Source organism: Olea europaea, unplaced genomic scaffold (assembly GCF_002742605.1).
Source record: "Olea europaea var. sylvestris unplaced genomic scaffold, O_europaea_v1 scaffold2554, whole genome shotgun sequence".
Classification (NCBI taxonomy): Eukaryota; Viridiplantae; Streptophyta; class Magnoliopsida; order Lamiales; family Oleaceae; genus Olea; species Olea europaea.
The window spans coordinates 67,071-88,799 of NW_019243818.1; the positions used below are offsets into that span (position 1 = coordinate 67,071).

Below are 21,729 nucleotides of genomic sequence, written 5' to 3' on the forward strand. Positions count from 1 at the left end.
ACAGAGACAGAATTTCTCAACATATTACAAGTTCTCAACATATCAGTTTGGTAGTCAACTATCCACATATTCAATTTTGATTCATCCGAACATTACACGTGTGTGATTTTGCTTTCTTACATGTGTGTCACTTTAACATGTATTAATTATTATGATATGACTTTTTGTTTTGTTCTCGCAAATGAATTTTAAATTCCTCCTTCCCAAAAATGGATAAGGCATAGAATCGAAAAGTGTGTGCCTCGAATGATCAAGAGAGTACATTGCCTAGTGGGAACAAGAAGGTAATTGATATGTATGTTAATTATGAGAAATTCAAAATTTTAAATACTCTCATTATTCCCTAGTATACTAGAAATTGATGACATGCCCGTTAATATTGCAAATATTGTTTTCAACTAGATGGATGGGGCATAGAGTCCTATGTGTCATATCCGGACAAAGAAGAAGTTCCCTTGAGTTATGACATGATGGTGGCGAATGGTAAGTTTTGTATTGAAGAAGTCATACTAAGTTGAATTCTGATTATATATTATAAGCATGTTGAGTTGAAAACTAATGTTAAATATCTTCTCATGATTTAAATGCAGATGATAGTAACAATGTTGGATGATGCTATGGTGAAAAGTATGTTTCCCACTTTTAATGCTATGGTCCAACCTGAAGGGAGGTTCCCAAAGAAGTATTCATAATATTGATTTTAGGTAGTTAAGGGAATAATTAGATATTGGTGGGCTATGTTATGTTATTATTTGGCATTTTGGATAAGTAATTCAACCATATTACTTTTGCATAGGCAACGTCCCTGATGTAACGTGGTGGCCACCATACACGTGGAAGGCAACAATGCAGCTAACACAAAAAGGCCGCAATCGACATGCGTTCACTTTTGTACAACATCTACTAGGACTCCATACACTAAGGGGAGAATAAAGAAGTCAAGAATTAGTGCCTCAAGAAGTTTGTTAATTCTATGATAAACATTATTTGATGATTATATACTAAATGACCATACTAGGGACAATTCTCCAAGAATTTTATTATAAACATGCTTTGGTGGTTGTATATATTATGCTTATGCACCTTCAAGAATTCGACGACCATTGATGTTGGCAAAATTTGCATATGTTATCAGCTATAATTATTTATTGTAATTTTATCATGAATTCATATGTTAACGTCTGTACCAAATATTGTGCAACAACATATCTTGTTGCATCTTATTTGTAGTCAAGTTTGCAACAAATTGTCGACAATGATAGGAACCTTCTGTCGGGACCGACGATTTCACTTTCAGGATGTGATGAAATATTTTGCTTTTGAACTAAACACGATTAATGTCTTCAAATGGTAAAGCAATTTCAGTGATAATATAAATACAGAACGTATAACGCCAGCTCTGTGCATGCAAAAAAAAACACGGGTAATTTAGGAACAAAAATATTCTGTCGAGACTGACAGATGAACTATCAAAATGTAATGAAGTAATTTGTCTATGTGAGAACTTTGCTGTGATGTTATTGCTACATGATTAATGTTTGCAAATGATAATGATAATATAACAAAAAAATGAGCAACGCCATCATTCGATCATGCAAAATACAACTTCAACTATTTTCAAACATTAAGCCTATGTACATGGGTGATGTTACAATGAGATTGGACACATGTGACCAGGTTATGACCAACTCTACCACAGCGAGTGGATTTTCGGATCTGTTTTGAATCACTTGTGTCATGTGGGTAGTTTTGCCCACTCTCTACTTCCATTCATCATCCACATGAACAAATATTTTTCTATGCGATACAATAAATCTCAAATGATTACTCATACATAAAAAGTTGAGATTATAATGGTGAGAATTCTACACAATTATTATGTTGACATGTAATAGCATGAAAGTGGCACACTCTCGAATATTTAAATCGATACAATAGCAAAAGGTCAAATCGATATTCGAAATTTCTATCCTGACAGTTTCCAAGTGTAGAATTTGACAATTGAAATATATATCCCGACAGTTTTCGAAATGTTGAGTTTGACTGTTGAAATGTCTAACCCAACGATTTCTACAGGTTGAATTCAATAGTTGAACTGTCGGAACTGATGGGAAGCATATATGTGGTTGATTGGAACAAAGCTTTCATCACATTAAGTGTGCTCATTAATATTGTACTATCAAATGACAAAATCATCTTCCCAAATAATTTCCACAATAAATCATCAAAGTGGCAATCCGTCAACCATTTATTGGGTTTAGTTTAAAGAAATTATTCAAAACATTAATGGTAATAATCAATTCTCAAATACATAACATCTTCCCAAATAAATAACTGAATGTTTCATTAAATATGAAATCTTTCGCAACATTTTGTAGAGGATTTAAAAAGATTTCAAAGATTTCAAAAAAAATAAAAAAAAATCAATGAATAAGAGTTTCAGAAATTTCAAATAAATATGACCATACTATATTTAACATTTACAAAATAGTAAGTTATAAAATAAAAATATAAACAATTTCTAGTAGTAACCTCTCAAAATGGATGATGAATTCAATAGTAATGTCGTCTTAATGAAGGAATGAAGATGATGTATAAGAATTTAGAGTTTGTTAATGGAAAGAAGATATGTGTTTTATGTTAACTTTTCAAATTCTTTTTTTTTTTTTTACCCAAATTCATATTACTCAATATAATAATCATATATTCAATGTTTATAATATACAAATTTAATCATCACATCATAACATTTATGACATTCAAATCAAGCATTAAATGCTCTTAAAAATGTGTCACTAAGGGTAATTTGGACCTTTCATACCAAAAAGTGACATTTTTGAGCATCTTTAGTGAAAATGAAATTTTTTTTGTGGATTTTTTAATTTAGTGACATTTATAAAAATTCTCCTTGAAATAATATTTGCAACTGTTACTCTTTATCAGATGCATTTTTTTTCCTTGTTAATTTGGTTTTGTTTCATGGTAATCATTGTGTTCCAAGATTTTACTTTAGTATAAAACTTACTTTATTTTTGGGGAATAATTTTGTTCATTTTGTTCCAATTGTTTTTGACGCTGCTCCACCTTGTAACTCTACGATTTTGGATGAATTTACGTTCTATCTTTATTTTTTTCAACCTAATATAGTCAGATTTATGGTGAAAGGAGTTGAATCTACTGTTTGAAATTCAACATTGGATGAAGGAAAACATTAGGCCATGGAACAATTTTCAAATTAATGTCAAGCCTTATAAATCGAAGGTAAACTTTGAATTTTAGCATTAGGGTAGCAGATAGTAATTGTTGTGCTGAGTAACAAGTTCATCTTAGGAAACTATTTAAAGCTTTTTCCACATTGTCAAAATAATACTTTCCCAACTAGGTTGAGTAGCTTTGCATTCAATCCAAATTTTATAACTTTGCATTGTCATGTTGAAGTTTCTGTTATGCACTTTTCCTTGATTCTGGTTAATTTATTGATCTTTACAGCAAATTTAGAAGTTTTTTTCCACTTTAATATGCATTAAAAAGGCACTTAGTGTGCATTTGGAAAACTCAATTAGGCTATAGATTAAATTGTATAGTGGATAAAATTTGTCAAATCCAGCTATGTAAATTATATATGGATTATTATTAGTCACTTGTACAGTTCAGCTCAAAAAACATAAAATAAGAGTAAGATGGAAGACGAAGATGAAAGAGACGACCTCCTTTTTTTTGGTTTGGGCTACTCTGAAGTGAGTAATTGATAAATCAGAAGTTGGGCTTTTTTTATTTAGCCCAATTCTTAAATGAGTGAATTAACAAATGGTCCAATTTCCAAATGATCAGACCATTTTGATATCGTGAAAGGCAACCAAGAATCCAAGATTCCAAATGCCCAAATCGTGACAGCCAAACCATTTTCCTTCCTTCTCCACTTTCCAATCCACATGATAGATTCTGAGACTCCATTCTAAAATTCCATTTGAAATCGAAGAGTTGGCAACACCAACGCCTCGAGGATGAGGAGTCGTCGGAGCCCGAAGCCGCCAACGATGTGTTCAGTGTTCTTCTGCCGACTGTTGTACCGCTTGTCTGCCGTTTCTACCTTCTAGACTCTAGTCTCAACTCTCAAGCTCGCGACTACCCACTGGAATTGGTGTGTGGTGACTCTCTCTCTCTCTCTCTCTTTTGATTTTGTTTCAGTTCTATTTTGTTGGCTACTTAGATTTGTTAACGTTGAGTAATGAATGTTAATTATGTTATGATTATTGATTTGGGAATTTATGTTTACGAAATTATGTTTGCGAATTGTGAATTGTGATAAGTAATTTATATTTTGATGAGGAATGATTATTGATTTGAGAATTTATGTTTATGAAATTATGTCTGCGAATTGTGATTTATGACAAGTAATTTATGTTTTATAGTTATGATTATTGATTCGGGAATTTATGTTTACGAAATTATGTTTGTGAATTGTGATTTATGATAAGTAATTTATGTTTTAACGAGGAATGATTATTGATTTGGGAATTTACTTATATATTGAATAACTTTTAACATTATTTAATCAAATTTTAATAAATGACTGAACTATTACGATCGTTGATTGTCGACGGTCAATGGTCAACCTCCGCCCTAGCTGGACTTCGATGCTGAATTCACCCCTGGTGGTGATGGACGACGAAGGTCCAACAGAACTCCTAGGAAGAATCCTAGGCTCCAGGATTGCATGGTATGAGGTGGTAAAGAGTGTGCATGCATGCAGAAACGTGGAGAATAATTCTTACTGTTTGTTCACTATTTTGATTGGGTCCTGTACCACGTGGGTTCAAAAAATTTCTATTGTGGCTTTCTTTGAGTGATTTTTGTAAAACTTGATGATGGTGTTTATGGATTTAACTCCTTGTCTAGTCAGATATATAAGATGCTATGAAAATTAACCGCCAATTGTTCTGCCAAATGAGCCAGTCACATTCTTTTTACGTAAAGAATAGCTGGGAAATTGAGGAAGAAGAACTACCAAACAGAAGCAGAAGAGCAAACTAGAGAAATGGGAAGTAGAAGGAACCAAGCACCAACGAACAAAATGGACTTCTAAAAGGAAAGAGGGTTGTTTGGTACTAAATGAAACTGTGTCATTTTATTCCAATAATTTTGTATAAAAAATTCCTTATTTTAGCTGGAGTAAATTCCAGAGTTGGTTTGTGCGAAGCTGTGTTTGCGAGTTGCAATTCAGCTCGTGACAAATGTTACCAAAGCACAGGGGCGGACCTGGGGGATTTTACAAGGTCAAGTGACCCTCTAGATTTTGAAAAAAAAAAAATTGTTTAGCTTTTTTTTTTATTAGAAGATACCCTATAAATTTTATTTGTGATCCCCTAACTCAAGTCGTCTGGGTCCGACCCTACCAGAGTAGGCGTATTATGTTGAATATTTGTTCAAAATTAATGGAATGATAATGTGCTAATTGTTGGGCTCAATTGTGGAATTAGTAGAATCAAAAGAAATTGAAAAATGAAAAATTTGATTTTTGCCTACGCGTACGTATGGGCTTACTTTTGTGTGTACGCGAGATGTGTTTTGGTCAAAATAGAATCAAATTTACTTCTACTGTGCATATACAAGATTTATACTATGCGTACGCATAATGTTAAAAAATAGCTATTGGATGGTTTTCCAATTTGAAACTTGGGGACCGTTTTGGATTAAAGTTGCCACTTTTCATCATATTTTGGCACCATTTCGTGGTGTATTGATTGAGGCCTATAAATAGGTGATGAATGATCAATACAAACGCATTAGAAATATTGAAAAATATGTTGAGATCCATATATCATTCCACATCGAATCAAACTATTAATTTACATTCATATTAATATCTTTCTTTGTGTTCTTAAAGTTTTGGAGGATTGGGATTGCAGTTGTACTTTATTGTTAAATCCTTTACAAGGTTTGATATAATCCTACAAACTGTCTGTCAAAACCCTTAAACATCTCATTCAATCCCGAGAAGGGGCAAATATCATTTGAGGACAACGATCACGTGTTCGAGCCTTCGAATTTGTTCTTGACAACTTTCTGGTTTCTTCATCTTGCTGCGGCAATTTTTTGCTCTTCTTCAAACCCCTTTGTTTCCAACATATTATAATGGGCAATCAATAATCATGGATACAAGGTCGAAGGAGGTTGATGAACACTTCAAGAATTTGGACCTGGAGATTGCTCATCTAGGTAATTCCTTTAAAGTTGTTACCAGCAGGCTGAAGAACAAGTTGGCTTCCACTGATCAATCTCTCTAGGTAATTGGGCATAGACAAGAAAAACTTGAAGCTAAGCCGTTACATATGAATCACAAATATGAAAATTTAGTGGCCATGTTGACCCAGTTGTCTTCAATATCAAATGGGGCAGAATAACAAATGAGTGGAAGAAACTATGGTCAAGGTGAAATCTGAGGGTGTAATATCTATCTTTAGAGCTAGTAACACTGAAAGTACTATTTATACTATATGGGATTTTAAGGGAAATAATAGGCTGCCTAAGTTCGATTTTTCGCACTTTGGGGGATGTTAGATTTTGAGTTGGCAATCCTGTGAACAAAAGGGTCAAATTGTTTGTGGTCAATTTGTCAATGTTTAAAAGTTAGGGATCAATTTATACATGTTTAAAAGTTTGGGGACTAAGTTGTAATTTTCAGAAGTATACTAGGGTTTGAGTTTTAAAGTAGGGCAAGAAGTGTCATCGAAATTTCGCTAGCTGCTCACCGGGAGATTGCTAGAGCATAAAAAACACAAAGCTCATCGCTAGCTTCTTGCCATTGCCTCGCTCGGGCGAAACAGGGTTGCTCGCTTTTCGCTCGAGAGACAGTGTTACCTGGAGAACCCTATTTTTCTTTTTTCAAGATTTTAACCCGACCCATATGACATAAAACAATCATATAAATTCTAGTGCGTTGTTTTTAAGTTATTTTTTAGAGGATCAAACTTGGAGAAAAATGCTACACTTTGATTTGTTCATTCAATCCCACATTCTCTTGGCATACATACATAAAAACATTAAATCCACTTTCATCAAATACCATAAACAATCCTTCCAGAGCATCTATTGAGACTTGAAGATCAGGAAAGGAGATCGGAGTTCCAATCATTGGAGAATGAGGAGTTCTCAGGAATCTACAAGAGAGACGAAATCAAAAGTCAGGAATTGTTGCAAGAGCAAGTAATCTAAGAAGGCTTGGATAGGAGAGTTAGAGCAAGATCACCCATTCCAGGAGGGCTTTGGAAAATTATAATCAGAAGGTCAGAAAAACTAGTGTCGATTGAATTTAACAGATTGTAAGTGGTACTTTCGTTTATAGTGGATTCGAACTGGCTTGTGCCTAGAGTTTTACTCATGTATGGGGTTTCTTCATCATCAAATAATTGTGTTCTTCATATTTTTGTGATTTTATTGTTTCTGAAAGTTCAACATAGAATAGTAATGCATGTGAATTGATTTGGACATAGTAATAATTGTGACTTATTGCATTTATTAATTAATTAGTAAAATTTTCTTATAAACACCTATTCACCCTCCCTCTAGGCGTTATTTGGGTCAAACTACGTTATTTCAGGAGAGAAGAACCTAAAAGAATGGCTTGGAAAAGCTAGGGAATATTTCCAACTTTGTCAGATCCCACTGAGTTGAGATTTGGAATTGCTAAAATGTATTTGAAAGGTGAAGCAGCTTTGTTTTGCCAGAATCTCAGTGTAATTGTTGATTCTATCAATAACTTTTCTCCATCTTTTCTTATTCATTTAACATCACTTATCCTATCTCCATTATATTTTGTTTTAAATTGGTTACAATTTCAGGTCATTCCACTGAGAGGATTTCATAGTTCATCTATCAGAAACTTTAGGTTGAGAATTCAAATTCAATTCATGACAAAATGGTATCAGAGCCAAGTTTTCTTGCTAGACACCATAATGCAAATTGGAGAATTTTTTCTTAAGAGTTGTGTAAGCGGTTTGATTAGAATACTAAAATTATCGAGGAAGGTGAATCAAAGGAGGAAAGGAAATATGAATCAGATGAAGAGAGAATTATGGAGATTTCTATCAATGCTTTGGAAGGAATTCTAGGGCATAAAACTATCAGAATTCCAAGAATTTTAAGGGGAAGAGAATATCTATTTTAATAGATAGTATAGTAGGAGCACACATAGCTTCATACACGAGAGACTGGCTAAGGAGCTGAACTACACTACTGTGGAAACCAAAACCATGACAATGAGAGTGGCTAATGGTGAAAAGCCAGAGGGTAAAGCTTTGAATCAACCACTAGTTTGGAAGGTGCATAACTGGGAGTCCCAGTATAAATTGAGAACTCTGAAGTTAAGGAGGTAGTGATATGGTATTGAGGGTGAACTGGATGAGTGAGCCTCATAAAATTTGACTCTATCTAAGGATACGTGAAGTTCAAACACCAGTAGAAAGAGGTCATCTTGAGGAATGAAGGTTTAGAACCATGGATTAAAGTGATGGAAGTTGAGGAAATGGAGAATTTGTTTAGAAGGTACAATTATGGTGCGGCTGGGCATTTGTACAATATTGTGGAGAAAGGGAAAAAGGAAATTCCATGCCAAATCACTGAGGCTATTAGCCAATATATAGAGGTATTTAAAGAACCAACATGCTGCCATCTCCTAGATCTCATGACCATCATATTCTGTTGAAAGAGATAGCACAACTATTCAAAATTAGGCCTTATAAATGCCTATCTATTTAGAAAATAGAAATAAGGAGGCTAGTGGTGGAGATCAAAAAATACAAATTAAATCAACAATTAAAGGAGAACCTTTCACGGGGAAGTGCAACGATGAAGCTTTATGCTGATAAAAAGAGTCATTGGGTATTCCTTAAACTACATCCATACAGGCACCAGTCAGTAGAGTGATAAGACTCTAAGAGACAATTTAAGAGCTACTATGGAAAACAAGCAATTGAGAACTGGAATTTTATTGAAAAGGAAATCTGATTACTCGATTACAATGAATTGACAATAAGAAAAAAAACTACTTCACTCAATACTTCAGTCTGCTCTACTCTTCTCTCCTCTCCTCTACATCTTTATGTAGGCACCAATTAACTAAATTCTGTTTAGCTCCTCTCTTCTACCAGAATTTGTTATTCAGCTCTACCATTTCTCGCCACTGGTCCACTAGGCTTCCTTCCCCTTCTAGAATATGTGTATGTAATTGGGGGCCTATCATTACCCTCGGCCACCACAGATACCTTGTCCCCAAGGTGGAAGGAAGGAAAGTGATGGATGATTGATGCTGCAGATTTTGAGAAAGCCTCAGATTCTGGCAGCCCTTTCCATTAAATTAAAACTTCATGCCCTGATTGTCGTACCCCAAGAACCTGCTCTAGTTCGACCCGTTCCAAGGTCACTGTTAAGTGTGGAGGTAATTGTTGGCACACTTCAGAGAGGCCTAGTGCCTTCTTAAGTTGAGACATGTGGAAAATAGTGTGAATAGATGTTGTAGGTGGTAGTTCCAGCTGATAAGCAGTGGTGCCAATGCGTTAGTGATCTTGAAGGGCCCAAAGTACTTTGGACTGAGCTTCCCATTAGGTCTCTTGGCTAAGGAATGAAGGCGGTATGGCCTAAGCTTGATAAAGACAAGGTCACTCACATTGTACTGGACATACTGTCTGTGTTTATCTGCTGCAACCTTTACGGCTGCTTGTGCCTTCAAAAGGTGTGCCTTAAGTTCTTCTAGGATGGCATCCTGGTCAACTAGTTGCTGCTCAACTGCGAACACATTTGTTGACTGAGAAGCACAGTAGGGATGGAGGGTCTCGTCCATAGACTGGTGGAAGCATGATACGTAGTGTTGTACCAATACTCCGCCCAAGGTAGCCAAGCAATCCAACTCTTCGATTTGTCATAAGCAAATCACCTCAAGTAGTTCTCAACACAACGATTGACGATCTCGGTCTGTCCATCTGTTTGTGGGTTATAAGCTGTATTTCTTTAAGGTAAATACCTTGCAATCGAAAGATCTCGGTCCAGAATTGACTGAGAAAATTTTTGTTCCGATCCAACACTATAAAGCATTGAATCCTATGGAGTTTGATTACTTCCTTGACAAGGATAGCTACGACGCTAGCAACAGTGAAGGGATGTTTCAGAGCTAAGAACTGACCATACATACTTAAACGGTCCACCACAACTAAGATTGCATTGAACCCTCGTGATCTTGGCAACCCTTCAATAAAGTCCATTGAATATCCTCCCAAATCAACTGTGGGACTGGTAATGGTTGTAGAAGGCCGGCAGGGAAAAGTGCAAGACTTTTGTTTTTCTGACAGATCGGGCATTCCTTCACATACTGTTTGATAGCATTCTTCATTCCTGTCCAGTACAGATTGTTGGAGACACGCTTGTAGGTTCAAAGGAACCCAGCATGACCTCCAATGATGCTACTGTGGAATTCACGCAAGAAGGTCGGAATTAAGGAAGAAGAAGAAGGCAGTACTAACCTCCATTTGAACAGCAAATTGCCTTGAACCAAGACACAAGGGAAGTGCGGATCCGAGTCTGCTTGTAGGTCTTCCTTGATCTTAGAAAGCTGGGGGTCGGCTTCCACTTGAGACCGTATTGTTTGCATGTCCAAGATAGATAGAGAGGTGATGGCCGACAACTCTATTGGCGAAGAAACTCATGATAACGCATCTGCAGCCTTGTTCTCTATTTTCGCCTATACTGGATTTCGAAGTTATACCCCATTAGTTTGGCGACCCAACGCTAGAACTCTCCTTGAATTAATCTCTGATCCAAGATATATTTCAAGCTCTGTTGATTAGTTCGGACTATGAAGTGATGCCCCAAAACATAATGCCTCCATTTCTGAATAGCTAGTACAATGGCCATTAATTCTGTCTCGTAGACTGACTTGAGATAAGACTTATTTGAGAGTACTTGGCTGAAATATGCAATGGGTTGCTGATTTTACATAAGGAATGCCCCAATACCAAGACCTGAAGCATCTGTCTCGATAATAAACAGCTGGGAAAATATGGGAGTGCTAGAACTGGTACAGTTGTCATTGCCCTTTTTAAGCGTTGGAAAGCCTTTTCGGCCTCCGGTGTCCAACCAAAGGCATCCTTCTTGAGTCGTTGAGTAAGAGGCCATGTAATCTTTCCGTATCCTGCTACAAACTTACAATAGTAACCTTTTAGCCTAATAAAACCGTGAAGCTCCTTTAGATTTCGAGGGATAGGCCACTGTTCCATGGCTACAATCTTAACTGGGTCCGTAGCCACTCCATTCTCTGAACCAAGTGTCCCAAGTATTCAATTTAAGACTGAGCAAACACACACTTCTTGGCATTGGCACATAATTGGTAGAGGTCAAAGCTTCGAATACGGCTTCCAAATGCTGTTCGGTGTGCTATGGAGTCCTTACTATAGATTAAAATGTCGTCAAAGAATGCTAACACGAACTTGTGTAAGTACTATCAAAACACCTTGTTCATTAATGACTGAAAAGTGGTTGGGGCGTTCGTAAGGTGTAAAGGCATTACCAGGAAAGCGTTTTGTGGACATCTTCCTTACGCACCTTGATTTGGTGATAACCTGACTTCAAATCTAGTTTAGAGAATATTGTCGCCCCGTGGAGTTCATCTAAGAGCTTATCGATCACCGGTATAGGGAACTTGTCCGGTAAAGTAACCCGATTCAAGGCCCGATAATCGACGCAAAAACATCGACTACTATCCTTCTTTTTAACTAACAAAACTGGGCTAGCAAAAGGGCTTACGGTGGGTTGTATTATTCCAGCAGTCAACATCTCCTTTACCAAACGCTCAATTTCATCCTTTTGGAAGTGAGCATACCGGTAAGGGTTCACGCTAATGGGTTCAGTTCCTTCATATAAGCGGATAGCATGATCTGTGTCTCGACTGGGAGGTAGTGCTTTCAGTGGCTCTAACACGTGCTAATGGTGTTGCAAGACTCTACATCCCCTTGCAGGTAACTTAGCACCACTCCACCATTCATGAGCAATTGCAGACATACTTCCCAATTCCACCCACACTCACTGTCCTTCATGTTGCAAAGTCCTGACCATGTCTTTGAGTGACATGCCCGTTTTGTAAAGCCCCGGTTCTCTCTTCAACATTCTTATTGACTCTCCCATTCAAAACTTCATAGTTAACAATTTCCAATTAACTTCCATATTTCCCAAGGTGCCAAACCACTACATTCCCAGAATTACATCGGTGTCTCCTACCTCCAAGGATAAAAAATCCTCTACAATTGTCAGTCATTGTACTTCCACCACTACCCCTTTTCAAATTTCCTTTCCTTTGACCAACAACCCAGTTCCCATGACGACCCCATAATTTGTGGTTGCCATAGTCGTAATCTCTAGCTACCGAATCAAGTCCAGAGATAAAAAATTGTGCGTGGCTCCACAATCTACCAATATCACTACTTCCTTCGAGCCCACTGCTCCCCGTACCTTCATCGTGCTTGGAGCTATCAACCCCACAACTGAATTGAGCGATAGCTCCACCGATCTACCATCTCTCATGGCTGACAATCCGCAGCAGCCTCCTCTCCATTTTTTCCCGAATTCCTCATCTTCTTGTACTAGTAGGACTCTTAATTCCCAGTTCTTACATTGATGTCCCAAGGTATACTTCTCGTCATACCGAAAACATACCCCTTTCTCACGTCTCGTTTGCCACTCCGTGCCGAACATTCTCTTTACGCGAAATTCTTTGTGTAGAATTGAGGGCTTCTCCCCAATTGTTATGGATTGATTGGGAAGGTGTCTTTTGAAGCCCAACGATTTATTGGGGGTAATGGGCTTGTTACCTTTGGGCCCCAAAGGCTCATGGGCTGCCTTCATAACCCGATTTTTGTCCTCCACTCTTTGGGCAACCTCCATTAACTGGCCCAAACCTTTAGGTTGAAAGAGTCAGATTTCAGCCCTTACGTGGGCTTTGAGCCCATTGATGAAAGTGCTCTCCATCACTTCTTTTGGTATTTACATCAAGGCTGCCGCTAGCAATTCAAAGACGTGTCTAAACTCTGCCACCAATCCTTCTTGTCGGATTGCCAGAAATTTCTCTCACAGATTTCCCTCATATGTGGGAGAAAACGAAGCAAAAGCTGGTCGTAAAACTGTTCCCAACTCTGGAACGACTTTCTAGCTTCCGCCCACTGCAGCTATAAAAGTGCTTCACCGTCCAAGCTTACTCCTACGATGTTTAATTTCTCCTTTTCTATCAGCCCATTAACCTCGAAATACCGTTCTACACGGTATAGCCATCCATCTAGATTATCCCCACTAAACACACGCATTTCCTATTTTTGCACTCGTCGCCAATCGTTTGATTCCCTTGTTTGCCCTGTGTTAAATGTTTCACTGACATGGATCTTTTCGCCTGGAATTTATGGCTCCTTTCCTTTATCCACCATTTGCCAACCACTTAAGGGTTCACTGAGTCCACAGTTTGTCCTTCCAGTATACTTCCCGACCGTTCTCCTGTTTGGTTCTGGTTGGTTACTACTTAGGAAAGAGAAAGAGCTACGACTGCCTTTGGATCACCTCCTACGTTTGTATCATCCTGGCCATATTCTGGGTTAACAGTTCCATGGAATGCTCGAGTCCTGGCGGGCTTTGGTTTAGCTGCTCCATATCCTTTTCTACCACTTCCACTCTGCTATCAATTTTCATCTGTGCCATCAAGAGCTTCTCGCTCTGACGCCACTTGATAAGACTCTAAGAGGCAATTTAAAAGCTGCCATGGAAAACAAACAGTTGAGAACTAGAATTTTATTGAAAAGGAAATCTGATTACTAGATTACAAGGAATAGGCAATAAGAAAAGAAACACTACTTTACTCAATACTTCAGTCTGCTCTACCCTTCTTCCCTCTACATCTTTATATGGGCACCAATTAACTGAATTCTGTTTAGCTCCTCCCTTCTACCAGAATTCGATATTCAGCTCTATTGTTTCCTGTTACTGGTCCACTAGGCTTCCTCCTCCTTCTAGAATATGTGTATGTAATTGGGGGCCTGTCATAGAGCACAGGCAGAACTATGAGCTGGGCGCAAGGTATTTTGGTCCTCTCCAGATTATGAAGAAAATTGGGATAGTAGCATATCAATTGGCACTACGTGAGGGTTCAAAATTCCATCCAGTTTTCTCTGTGTCGTTGTTGAAAATGAAGTTAGGTGATAAACATATGCCGGTATTACAGTTGCCAATTAATAGTCATTCCCAACAGGTAGAACGTTACCCAAACTCCATCTTAAAGTGAAGGATAGTGGAGAGTTGGATCCGCACAGCAATTGTTGATTCATTTGTCAGATCTTCCACCTGACAGTACAACTTGGGAGAATGTGGAATGGGTTAAAGCTAAATTTCCCAACTGTAGATTTTTGGGACAAGATCGAAGTGAGGAAGAAGGTTGTTACGTGATGAATAGCTAGGGAAATAGAGGAAGAGGAACTACCAGATAGAAGCAGAATTACAAACCAGAAAAAAGGGAAAAAAGAAGGAACCAACGGACTTAACGGACTTTTAAATGGAAACTGTGTCATTTGGTACTAAATGGAACTGTGTTGCTTTATTCCAGTAATTGTTGTTATTTGTTAGAATTCGTCTTTTACTTTTGGGCTTGGGAAGCACAACTTTATATATGTATACAACCATGTGCGAAGAGGGAAGATAGACTGATTTTTCTGCCAAATTGGTGGTTAATTTTGAAGTGATTCAATCCAGTCCTCTCCTTCTCATTCTTATTTTACATCATTTAATCTGTCTCCCATCATTTTTTACTTTGAATTTAGTATCATATATTCCTTATTTCAACTGGAGTAAATTCCAGTGTTGGTTTGTGCGACGCTCTGTTTTGCGAGTTCTAGTCTAGCGCGTAACAATTCTATCATTCAAAGGCTTGATTAACGGTATTTAACAACCTCCATTAGCAAACATTGGGGCAGCTTACATTTGCTACATCTTCCTTTCACGACTGTGCGTCCTTTGCGCGCTAAGGCCTCCTTTAGCTGGTTTTGCCACAACTGTTGGCTACTAGAGCCTCTGGTCATCATCTTTGAAGTTGTCACAGCATGTTTAAGGTCATCATTGAATGATCCATCTAGTCCTATGAATGGGCTGAAGTGATTCCAATTTGATCACCTTTACTGAACACAATTTTTTTAATGGAGAGACAATTTCCAATTAGGCTACAAGTTAGTCTTTTCTTTATTTGAACGACGCAAGTGCACACTTTGGCAACAACAACTCAAATGCAATAAGATGTATAGTAGACAGCAAGGAAACATTGTAGTCACCATTAAGAGCTAATTTTACTTTTTGTTTTGTGAATTGCAAATGTGGTGGCTACCATGGTCTGAATATTATGGAGAGGTTTATCAAATTTTCTTGAACTTAATCAAATTACTTGATAATCATGAAGTCCATAGGTAATTTCTCTAGCACACAGTTATTTAAAGATCTTCAAATTGGTTCCTTATGAGTTCTTTTGATTTATTTTGTCAGGATCTGTTGTGATGTATGCTAGACGTGGTTCCATTGCAAGCGCGTGAAGATTACACCAGCTAGAGCCGAGCATATTAACCAATACAAGTGTCCTTCATGCAGTAACAAGAGAGCCTGTGCTTGATGTGAAATATTATTATCTGTACTCTTGATAAACGTCCAAATCTTTGTTGTTTAGGTCATTTCTTGTTTGAGTATAATGTGGAGAATTAACCTATGAATAGAACTCTTATTGGGCAGTCTTGCAATTGGTATAGTCTGTTCATGGACCATTACATTCTCTTGTAGAGTTTTCAGTTTTTTCTTTTGATGATATGATAAGAAGCACATTTAAATCACCCATAATCCCCCCATTTTCTCTTCTAAAATCGCTTGGAATTTACATTTTGTGTGAATGGATGGTTCTTTTTACACCCGTCTTGTTCTTTTAGGTTAACGTTTTGTCTTTTGAATTTGTCGGTATTGTCAAATCTTTTGCCATATGCTTTTGTCAAGTTCTTATTAGTCGGCAAGGTGAAAGAAATGTCATGGCCACGCCCTATTTTATTTTATATATTAGAGTTCTTAATTTTTGACGTATCATGCCTATCTATAATCAAAATCTGCATCTAGATAAAAAAATACAATTTCGAGTAATACCCAATCAATCTTCTTCTTTGTTACTCGGTACTACAAATTCATTCAAAGAATGAAAAAATTGCATCACAATTTGTTGAATTTGTTAATTGTGAGGTAGATAATAAATTGAATTTAAATGACAAAATGTGAAATATATTCATAAGAATAAGTGATCACGAACAATGAACAGTGCCTATGTGTGTTACAAATGCTTGAGAACCATCAGGCAATTGAACTTATACACATGTCTGAATGGTCGAATATGAAGAAAGAAAAAATGAAAGAGATGTACATATATGATTAGAAGCGCTTGAACCGATAATTCAACTAGAAAATAGACAAGTACCTGCCACATGAACTGATGATCTACCAGATTCTTCTTTAGATAGACTTGCAAGAAGCTTGTAGTATTGCTTATAAGTCAATTGACTAGCACAAGCAGTGAAAGTAGATGGCGATGTGCCTGATTTTTTATAGACTTATCTGGAGGCCATGGATCTGGTAACATATATTAGGAATATGACCATGCTTGTTACAAAGTTCACAAAAATGACGTTGGCGCTTTCTAGAAGGACAAAATGGTTGTTTAGACGCTTGAAGCACAGTCGAATCAACGGTAGGAACTGTTTGAATATTAAACTCTTATAGTTTTTCTTCTTGATATACCAAATTGTAGATACGTTGAATTGAAGGAAATGGCTCCATCAAGAAAATTTGACTACGAATAGCTGAAAAACAACCCTTGGAGTCCCTGAAGAAACTCCATGGAACAATCTTGATTTTGTTGATCAACAATATTTTTAGCACATATACATGAAGTGACTGAGGTAATGGAACTATGTCCATCCTATAAAGATTTAAGTTCTGTGAAATATAATGAAACAGACATGCGTTCCTACTTGAGGGCGGAAATCGACTGTTTCAATTGATAGATTTAAGGAGCATTTGATTGAGAAAAATGATCCTTCAGATCCATCAAAATTTGTGCTACAATTTCAGAATACAAGATACTTGGACGGATTTCAGGTGAGACAAAATTAAGAATCCAACTTCCAACCAAATCATTACAACGTTAGAAGTTGGAAACGTCATCTTTCTCCTTTGAAATTGGAAGTGATCCACCAACAAAACCAAGTTTGCTTCTTGCACGAAGTGCCATTGTTACTGCATGACTCAATGATCCATAATTTTGTCCAGTCAATAGAGGTGTAACAAGAATGATAGAGGGACTATCTGAATGGTGAATAGTATAAAGGTCTGATTTGATGGATGGCAATGACGATGATTATGTGATATTGGTGGCAACAGTTTTATCAGACATTGTGAATGAATATGAGATTGGAAAATGATATTGTTTACAACTCTAATACCATGTGAAAATGGTTAAAAGGAAAATGAGAAGAAGAATATGTTTTGTGAACTGTATGTGTATTTCATTCAATTGTTATAGGGGAAATTACAAGATTCGGATATACACAAAGAGGGAAAATTGACAACTCTAAAATCTAAAAGATTAAAATTTATAAGATTTTATCTCCACCCAATACCTAGATTGCTCAAAATACATTGAAGTGGCTACCGAGTGACAATCCAAGTAAAACATGTTCTTAAAGTAGCACTTTTAAATGGGTCTGGGTTTGGACTGATCTTGTGAGGGTTGGACCACTTGGTTTGTTTCCAATTTAGGCCTAAACCTGAAGATCAATCATGGATCATCACTGCCACATGCTGGGCATCGCAACCCGACCATAAGTGAATAATCTATTATAATGATAATACATTATAACAACATAACAATGTTAAACGACAATTCTAATCTTCATAATATGCATGATAATGTCTAATAATATGCCAACAATAGGTGCCACAAGGTATTTATGATAACACATGCATGACTGACAAATCACAATGGTTGTGTGGCAAACTCCAATAAACACACAAAAAAAAAAAAAAAGATTTTTATAAACAACAATTTTCAAAAAGTGTTTTATGCTTGGTTGTTCTCTTCCTCATCTTCTAACTCTTCCACTTCGCCGCTCACATGAGACTCCGCATCGCCTTCATCAGTTCCCAAGGCTTCTAAAAACACCAAAATTTAGCATACTTCATTTTTACACTATTTACGTTTAAAAGAGTTTCCTCTAAAATTCAATTTAAAATATATATTAGGTAATACTGACATTATCTGCATGCATTATTTTGTTATTTACAATTAGATACAAAAGAACTTTTTACTAATTTTTACTTGGTGAAATGTAAATTCAATAAAAGCCTGGATAAAAACCGATGTCTTCATAATTGGAACATGAATATTGATAATAAATTTCAAGGCAAAATCTAAATGGAACTAGAGAAAAACTGTACATTCATACCTTCTGTAGCACTTGCACGAAGTTCTTGTATATCCAAGTGCACCTCACCACTTGAAGCAATAACAATATTCTCATTGCTAGGAGTTGGGCCCAAAATACCATGGTTAGTATGTTTGAGAAAAGTACGCCATTCGTCAATAGATATTGATTGATTAAGTGATAGATTAGGAATTTCACGCTTCTGAAGAGCTTCCAAAATGCCTTGAGTTTCTCCCAAAGTGTAACTTGCCTCCTCTATACTTTTCTCCCGTTCTTCTATGGCGCTATTGCTGCATTTCTTGAGTATAAGACAAGGTAAATTGGTCAGGCATGCAGCAAATATATCTGCAATGATAACTGACAATCTCTCAAATACTTGAGTATCTGATGCTGAATGATAGCTTTCCTCATAGACCAACAGCAAACTATTGCTTATTTTGTACATTGAATTGGCAATTATGATATTTTCAGGCAAGTTAACTGAGCTTTCCACAGCATTTCCATTCATTCTACTCGTAAATTTCTTCAAAATTTCTTCACTTCTATTTGCAAGATTCTGAAGAGTTTCTTTGGAGGATTTTGATACCGTGGCAACTTCTTGGAGATCCATGTCTAACCACTTGTGCCTCATTTCAACTAAACCCCATGCAAAATCTGCTGCACTCGTGCTATTCACAATTTTTTTATGAACATCCAAACTTTTCTCTATTGGGCGCACATACTTAAAACCTTCCATGACACTTCTTAACAACAGATTCTTCTCCTCATTTTGAACGTTTGGAAGAGCAATCATGATGCTTGTTAGCGTTGCCACGGATAGACTCCAGCAATTAAGAGGTTCTTCGCAAATTATTAGAGAGACTTGATCACTTTCAAATTTTAGCACACCCTCGAAGCTGGTGGATTTCTCCATAAGCTTCATTAGACATCTTGGCTGACGCTTTGCACCCGTCGTTATGAATGAATTGATAGAAGCGTTAATGAACATCAGGTGTACTTCTTGTACTGCCTCACTTTCTAGAAGTACAAAATAATTTTCAAGATCTTTCTCATAACCAAGCCTGTGTTCTGATTCAATGGGATTGACTGAGGCCTTGGATTCCCCGGAGAAAAAATTCTTTATCATATTGAGCCATCTAACGGTCACGGGTTGGAGCAGCACAGAAACAAATAGTGTCGAGCTTAATAGGTTCCCAATTAGTTCCCAATAACTACATTGAATCTTGACTCCTTTGAGGTAAATTAAATAAAGTAGGCATGCCCAAAGCAATTTATTCATGATCACAATCACTATCTGAGTTATTATACAAATGTTGAGAAGTAGATTTCTAGTTTCATAAATAATATTTCTAAGCTTTTGGTTTCGAACTTGGGATGGTGGGAGCCTCTTTTTCCACTCTACCAATCTGTTGATCCTGTAACTTTTTATTTCTAAGGAAATACTTGAGATGGTATATTTTTTAATATTCCCTAAAATGTAAAGTATAGCTAATTCCATTCTTCCAATAGACATGAACGTGCAAAGACCTATGCCTGCATATTGAGCATAATAAACTAGATATACTGACCATTTATAGTCGGAAGCAATTTCTGGCTTATTGTTTGTAGTCAATTCTAATCCATCAATAGAAAAAATAAATGCATAGATCAATGATAAAACCCAAAAGTCGTCAGACCGTGCCATCACTAATCGAGGGTCACCTGTTTCTGCCATCACCCAGTACTTCTTCACATGATACTTTAACTTGTCGAAGACCATTATTTCGTCTCGTTGTAGTTCCTCTGCTGAAATTCTTGCGTGCAATGCGTTATACTTATGCTCCAAATGCATTTTTCTTGTAGATACTGTTAAAGCAGAAGAAATCAACATAAAGAGCATATAAACATCTATAACTACAACCACCACTTGGAAATAATCTTCAATCACGCCTGATAATACTTGGATGATAACATCTACAGTGTGACTCACTTTAAGGATACCAACTGCTGTCAAGTTCACAATAATTTCTCTAGCACTCATGGATCCCAAAGAAGGAATGACATGAGCAGTTGAAGCACACAAGAAAGCAATGCTACATCTTTTAGCGGCTTGATCATACGTACCTGGCATCGGGGTAGTTAGATCCATTGGTAACTTCACTGCGATGCCCATCAGAGCCAAGAAAGTAGCATTAAGAGCAGCATATCTGCAGGGGAACCATAATTTTCTATGGCGCACAGAGTGCATTTTATCCGCAAAAAGTAAAAGTGTCCATATTCCAGATGCTACAGCAGCGTATACGCCTATCCAGGGCATTGGTGATTTAGAGTCAATCATTTTGTTGAATCATTCAGCTCTCTTCCAGCGACTGCACTTTGGATTTTAAGATGGGGATGTTCGAGGTCGTAGGAAATTTCTTTGTTATTTCAATACAACTTCAGATTGTATTTTCTACCCGTTGATGTATCCAAAAAGAAAAACATATCCAATAAATTATTGGGTGAGGTTTAGAGTGGGAATTCTTTTGGATTAATAAGAGGAAATGCCCCAGGCCCCTAGCCTTGAATGTTTAGTTAGTATGCTACTTAATAAGAGTAAATTATCATTCACACGTTAATGCTCATGATATTATATTAATTGTTGACTGACTTAAATTTTCATCAATTATTTATGCTAAGCCTAAAATGGACAAGGTTCCTTTTTGAGCTTTCAATCTTGGTGCAAGGCATCTTCCATGTAACTTCAAGTCATCGATCATATTTCAATTCCACAAAAGTTGATGTATCTAGAGAACTTAAATTTTCTTTTTCAAGTCTTTATGTTTTACTATTTTTTGTATCCTAACGTTAAAGGACAACTTATAAATAATCCAAATTTATCGGGTCATTGTTACTGCACTACTTTGGATTCAAGAGTAGTGGGAATTTCCAAAGAAACTTCAGCTTTTATTTTGAACGCTTTGATGCATCCATTAAAGAAAATTATATCCAATAATAAAACCTTGCAATGAGTCATCTCAAGGATTATTTTGAATCATTCAATTGACTAAAGGGTATAGAAAATAATATATGTTGCGACTTGTGACTACATCATCATTCATATCTTATTAATAAATTATTCATAATATTGTTACAAATTGGAATCTCTAACTGATTTGTGCCTACTTCAGATTAACAAGTCAATGGCTGAGGTTTAGAGTCAGAATTCTTTTTGATTAACAAGAGGAAA

General features: G+C 36.7%; 1 protein-coding gene and 1 long non-coding RNA gene across 2 annotated transcripts; one reads left to right on the top strand and one right to left on the bottom strand.

Annotated features, from left to right (window-relative positions):
* Window positions 1-3,203: 3,203 nt before the first annotated feature.
* LOC111382719 lies at window positions 3,204-15,890 on the top strand. The gene is made up of 2 exons (XR_002700598.1): window positions 3,204-3,261; window positions 15,553-15,890. It is a non-coding gene; the product is annotated as an uncharacterized LOC111382719 (long non-coding RNA).
* A 2,267-nt stretch (window positions 15,891-18,157) lies between these two features.
* LOC111382722 lies at window positions 18,158-20,838 on the bottom strand. Its single transcript, XM_023006763.1, has 2 exons — window positions 18,543-20,838; window positions 18,158-18,249 (listed from the first exon to the last, which is right to left on the bottom strand). The coding sequence occupies exons 1-2, from the start codon at window positions 20,836-20,838 to the stop codon at window positions 18,158-18,160; spliced, it is 2,388 nt and encodes a 795-aa protein (XP_022862531.1).
* Window positions 20,839-21,729: the final 891 nt, after the last annotated feature.